Here is a 5,817-nt window from a genome sequence, read left to right on the forward strand (position 1 = left end):
GCCTGTCGCGGTCACTGCCCGTCGCGGTCTCCGCCTGGCGCGGTCTCCGCCCGTCGCGGTCACTGCCCGGCGCGGTCACTGCCCGGCGCGGTCTCCGCCCGGCGCGGTCTCCGCCCGGCGCGGTCTCCGCCTGGCGCGGTCACTGCCTGTCGCGGTCACCGCCCGTCCGCCAGCAGCGCTGCTGCGGTCCTGCCGAGCCCGTGCGCGGACGCCCCTGTGGCCTGGGACGTCTCTGCTACGTGGTTGCCGGACCTCGAGCCCCTGTCGCCGTTTCATTCGGTCCCTACTCGCCCGGCCGGCCCCGCCAGCTCACTGCTGAGCGTCCGCGGGGGTTTCCTTCGTCCCTGTTGGCTGTCCCTGCGTCGCACCGGAGTGAGGTCCGCGGTGCCCGTCCTTCCCCGCACCGTCCCTCCAGGGCTGTCCCTGTCCCTGCAAGTGGCAGGACTCGGGCTTTCCCATGGCTGAGTCATGCTCCTGCGTGTGTCCGCACGTCTGCACACGTGCGTTGTGCCGTGCCTGCCTGACCCGTCGGTGCGCACGTCCGTTTGCTGTTACCGCTCCGTAGTGCAGGCCTCGGTCTCACGGCGCCTGCCCGTTTTCATGCCACCAGCGGTGCGAGGGGCTCCCCTTCTCCACGGCTCCACAACACTCACCGTTTCCTGGTTTGGGTTTTTTGCTCCAGTAACTGCGACAGGTGCGCGGTGGTGACTGTGGTTCTGACTGGCGTTGCCCAGATGGCAGGGGACGTGAGCCTCCTTCTGTCCGTCTGTTGGCCGTCCGTATGTCTTCCTTGGGAACTGCCTGTTGAGGTTCTCCGCTCTTAATCACATCGTTTGGGTTTTTTACTGTGTGGCATCATTTTTAATAATTCAGGACATGAACAATCTTGCCACACCCTCCAAAATTAAGTTTCTACTGACCTGCTGTACTTTGTCCGTTTATATATTTTTAGCATAATGTACCTGAAGGTAGAATTTCAAGGTTTTCACCATTGACCACCTGTGCAATATTGCCTTTTCCCCTGCCCCACCTACATACAAGATCTGACGGCACAAGTTAATCCAGTGTCTCCTGTAGGTGCAGCTCAGACCCTTACTGGTGTATCGGTAGCTGAGGACGATGGGGTTTAATTTCTCCCCAAGTTGTTAATTCCTGTGGTTAGTTCACAAATAACGTACACTGAAAACCTTGTTTTCTTAAATCTGTTTGGTTTTCTAGATATTGAGTAAAGGGGAGGTCCAGGTGTCAGATAAAGAGCGGCAGACGCAGCTGGAGCAGATGTTCAGGGACATAGCAACCATCGTAGCCGACAAGTGTGTGAACCCTGAGACGAAGAGACCGTACACGGTTATCCTGATTGAGAGAGCCATGAAGGACATCCACTATTCGGTCAAAGCCAATAAGAGTACAAAACAGCAGGTGAGCGGTTTTCAGTGTCAGAAAGTATCAAATAAAAGTCCGTTTCCTCTGAAGAAAATATGAAAATGACCTGTAACACGGTACTACTCAGAAGTAGTGGGGCAGAGGTTTTGGGACGGGGAAGGAAATGAAGGGGTTGTAGGGAGGAAGAGCGGAATTCTTTCTTAGCACAGATGTACTGCGGCTCCCTCTTCCTTCCAAACCAGTCCTTTAAAGATAAAACTTGGGTTTTTTTTTTTAAAGATGGATTTATTTATAGGAGAGAGTGTGCGCTCGAGTGGGGGGAGGGGCAGAGGAAAGGGAGAGGGTCTCGAGCGGACTCCACACTGAGCGTGGAGCCCACCACAGGGCTGGATCCTACAAACGTGAAACCATGACCTGAGCCAAAGCCAAGAGTCAGATACTTAACTGACCGAGCCGCCCAGGCACCCCAAAACTTGGATTTCTAAAGAATCATTTCAGCTCTGTATTTTGTATTTTTTTATTTACACATATTTCATGTGCCACACAAAAAAGTCATCTTTTTCTAGGGTGTAATTCAGTGGCATGTTCACGAAGTTTGTGCGGCCTTCCCTGTTACCTAATTTGAGAACATTTCTGTCACCTAATTTGAGAACATTTCTGTCACCACCCAGAAGAAACCCTGTCACCATTAGCAGTCACTCCTTGTTTCCTTCCTCTCACGAGTGTTTGGCAAATTTGTTTTTTGTCTCTGCGGACTTTTCTATTCCAGACATTTCGTAGAAATGGAATCAAGTGGCCTCTGAAGGTTCACACCTGTTACAGTACGTCAGTGCTCATTCCTTTTTAGGACTCAGTAGTGACCATTGACGGAAAGAGTGTATTTTGTTGGTGGATATTTGGGTGGTTTTTACTTTTTAGCTGATAACGTTGCTACGAAATTCTGTGTGTACGCTTTTGTGTGTACATGTTTGCATTTCTCTGTACCCAGAAATGGAATTAGTGGGTCATACAGTGGCTATATTTAACTCTGAGGAACTGCCTGCCATTTTCTGAAAGAGCCGAGGCATTTTACGTTCCCACAGTCCATGCCCAGGGGTTCCGGTTTCTCCACGTCTTTGATGATGTTTGTAATTAATCCGCCTTTTTTGCTAGAGCCGTCCTGGGTGTATCCTTCTGGATTTGGTTTGCATTTCCCTGATACCTGTGATTTCGGCATATTCTCATGTGCTTACTGACCCTAGTCCTCAGTGGGGAAAACACGGTCTGCGTCCTTTGACCCTTTCTTAATGATCTGTGTCTTCATCATCCAGTCGTAAGCGTCCTGTACGCATTCTAGATGCTGGTGCCTCATCAGACGTGCGACCTGCTTGTGTCTTCTCTTCACTGGGTTGTCTCTCCACTTTCTTGACTGTTTTGTGAAACACAAAGGTTTGTCTTCTTTAAGTCCCAATTTATCACTTTTTTCCTACAGTTACACCTGTTCTCTGTGTCCTAAGGACTGTTGCCCGATTCAGCCAGATAGAACCCGCTTGGTTTTGGATCCCTTACAAAAAAATGGAGCAGAAGCAGCAGTGAAATGGCCATCATTGTCCATTTTGTCTTCCTAGGCTTTGGAGGTGATAAAGCAGTTAAAGGAGAAAATGCAGATCGAACGTGCCCACATGAGGCTCCGGTTCCTTCTCCCGGTGAACGAAGGGAAGAAGCTGAAAGAAAAGCTCAAGCCCCTGATCAAGGTCGTCGAGAGCGAGGACTACGGCCAACAGTTAGAGATTGTAAGATGAACACACTCTTGTTCCCATGCTTCCGTCTTACCAAAGTCGTCCGTTTTGTGGTCATAAGTGCATAACAGACACTTAGAGGGTATGAACAATAAGACATTCCCAAGACCTCTGACACAGAATTAAGTAAGAATGTCGAGGTCTAAGTAAAACTAAGTTGGAGTTAAGCACACTTGGGATCTTGTTGTTGTTGTTAAGTCCGCGCTCATTTTGGAAGAGAGACTATTTTACAGGGAGTGTTCTGTTACAGAAAATTGGAAATAAGACTAAAAGCTGGACAGTCTTATATACCACAGAATTTTTTTTTTCTCTTTGAAGATGCATTTATTTGAGAGGGTTTGTGGGATAGAGGGAGAGGGAGAATCTCAAGCAGCCTCCCTTTTCAGTTCGGAGCCAGACCCTGTGCTCAGTCCCACAGCCCTGAGTTCACGATCGGAGACAAAACCACAGGTCAGATGCTCAACCGACTGAGCCACCCAGGTACCCCCTACCACAGGACATTTGTAGAAGCAACAGAAACCTTGTGTCCTGGGTCCTCTCCCCACGGTGTTAGACACAGTATAGGGTCCGGTGTCTGCAAATTCACGCCTTGAGATTCTGCAAGAGCTCCCGCATAAATGAGCTCTAGACAGGTGAGTGCAGGTCGCCGCAACGTGGAACAGCACAGCTGACGTTTTGAAGTTCTCAGATCTTTTCAGAACTTCACATGTGATTTTAAATGGGACTTTGAGCTTCTTTTTCTCCTTCAGATGTCCATAAAAAGCGGTGCTTTCACAAAACTTTAAATGTTCATGCTAAATTTTAGTGCAAAAGAACCATAGTATTCTAGTCCCATTCACTTTGTAGCCAAAGAATCCAGACGTTCTCAGGCAGGAAGCAGACACCTGTGCCCAGGGCTCACACGCACACTTAGAGACAGAGGTTGCTCTGGCTACCTACATCCAGCGATTGGAGGACTAGGTGTTTCCCCAGAGAGTACAGAAACACTGATTTGAAGAGGTAATGCACCCAGATGTTCACAGCAGCAGCAGCCACAGCCACACTACGGAGTGAGCCCGAGTGTCCATCAGCTGCTGAAGGGAGAAGGAGGTTGCAGTGTCCGTGTGCAGTAGACTGTGGTGTGGCCATCAGAGTGAACGAGATGGGCCATCTGCAGCAGCGTGGCCGGAGCTAGAGACCGTCACGCCGAGCGAAATAAGTCCGAGAAAGTCAGATACATGATTTCATGCACATGTGGAATTCAGGAAACAAAACATGAACATAAGAGAGGGGAAAGAAAACAGCAAAGGGAAGCAAACCATAAGGGATTCTTCGTGAGGATAGAAGACAGACAGGGATGATGGGGGGGGGGTACCGAGGGCACTTGCTAGGATGAGCGCGAGATGTTACTGTGTAAGCCATGAATCCCCGAATTCTGAAACCAGCAGTGCACTGTGCTGATGAGAATTTAAATCAGAACTGGGAGGGGTGAGGAAAGACAGGCTGGACTCCAACCCGGTCCGGTGCCCGCTGCATGGTCTTGGCTCTTGCGCTGTAGAGCTCGAGCAGTGGGCACACTCGGAAAGTGCGTGATTGTCCCCAGGATGGTGGTGCTGTGTCGCTCTGTCTTCGTGAGGTGAGCAGTTGTGTTCGTGTTTCAGGTGTGTCTGGTTGACCCAGGCTGCTTCAGGGAAATCGACGAGCTGATAAAAAAGGAGACGAAGGGCCGAGGTTCTTTGGAAGTCCTCAGCCTGAAAGACGTGGAGGAAGGAGATGAGAAGCTGGAGTGACGCCCGACAGGCTCCACAGCTCAACACTACAGCGCCCTCTTCCCCACAGTCCCTCCTCTCTGGTCCGCCAGACTCGTGCTCAGACTCTGACGTCCGTCCTTGTGCTCCTGTGTACACAGACACACTCTTCTGATAGGTAGTGCGCTGCAGGGCTCGCTCAGTTTTAGTCATAAGGTAGGGTTTGGGGCAAAAATGAAAAATCCAAGACAGTGAGGGCAGAGGAGCGTTTCGCTGCTGTCTCGTGGCCCGGACTTTCCGGCCTGCAGATGATCTGAGGCAAGTCCATGGGGAAACAGTTAGACTTTGTATGTTGTGACAGGAGACAAAAAGGAAGTGTTTGTTGAAGAAAACATAATGTCCTGTTCTGACTTAACTAGAGTGTGGCCTCATCCATAGCTTAGACGATGACCTGAGCATCTGGAAGTAGCTCTGGGGTGACCCAGGATTGAAGTGGTTCTCACTGACCATGCAGCCATAACCTTCGTGATTCCCGGTAAAGAATAACATAACGTCATCGGTTTCTGACCCTTAAAGTTTATAATATATGTTAACAGAGTGGAATTATATGTAATCAGTAAAAGCACTATTTTTTATTGAATGACAGCGTGTGTTTCTAGACCGCTTCCAGGCTCCTTTCCTCTGCAGCTGTCCAGTGCTCCAGGGGGTTCTCAGCAGGGCGAAGCAAGTCCCGCGAGGGGTGCTTAGAACAGGGCCTGTTCCAACGGACACCGGATAAGTCTTCGTGATTTGGGAAGTAACTGAATACAATTATTTTGGTACATAAGCACTTAAGTGGACAATATGCAAGTTTTCTAAAATCTACTTATCTTCAGAAAAGAAGATAATTTGTAGAATACAAATTGGGGTTTCACTCAAAATTAATGTGG

General features: G+C 49.5%; 1 protein-coding gene across 1 annotated transcript in view; it reads left to right on the plus strand.

Annotated features, from left to right (window-relative positions):
* Positions 1 to 5,528, plus strand: part of SBDS (SBDS ribosome maturation factor) — a 16,808-nt gene extending 11,280 nt beyond the window's left edge. Inside the window, exons 3-5 of the mRNA XM_059416041.1 lie at positions 1,219 to 1,419; positions 2,991 to 3,155; positions 4,802 to 5,528. Of these exons, the coding sequence (XP_059272024.1) occupies positions 1,219 to 1,419; positions 2,991 to 3,155; positions 4,802 to 4,930 (495 nt within the window). The 3' untranslated portion in view covers positions 4,931 to 5,528. The remainder of the gene's footprint in view (positions 1 to 1,218; positions 1,420 to 2,990; positions 3,156 to 4,801) is intronic.
* Positions 5,529 to 5,817: the final 289 nt, after the last annotated feature.

The sequence above is a fragment of the Mustela nigripes genome, chromosome 11 (assembly GCF_022355385.1).
Source record: "Mustela nigripes isolate SB6536 chromosome 11, MUSNIG.SB6536, whole genome shotgun sequence".
Classification (NCBI taxonomy): Eukaryota; Metazoa; Chordata; class Mammalia; order Carnivora; family Mustelidae; genus Mustela; species Mustela nigripes.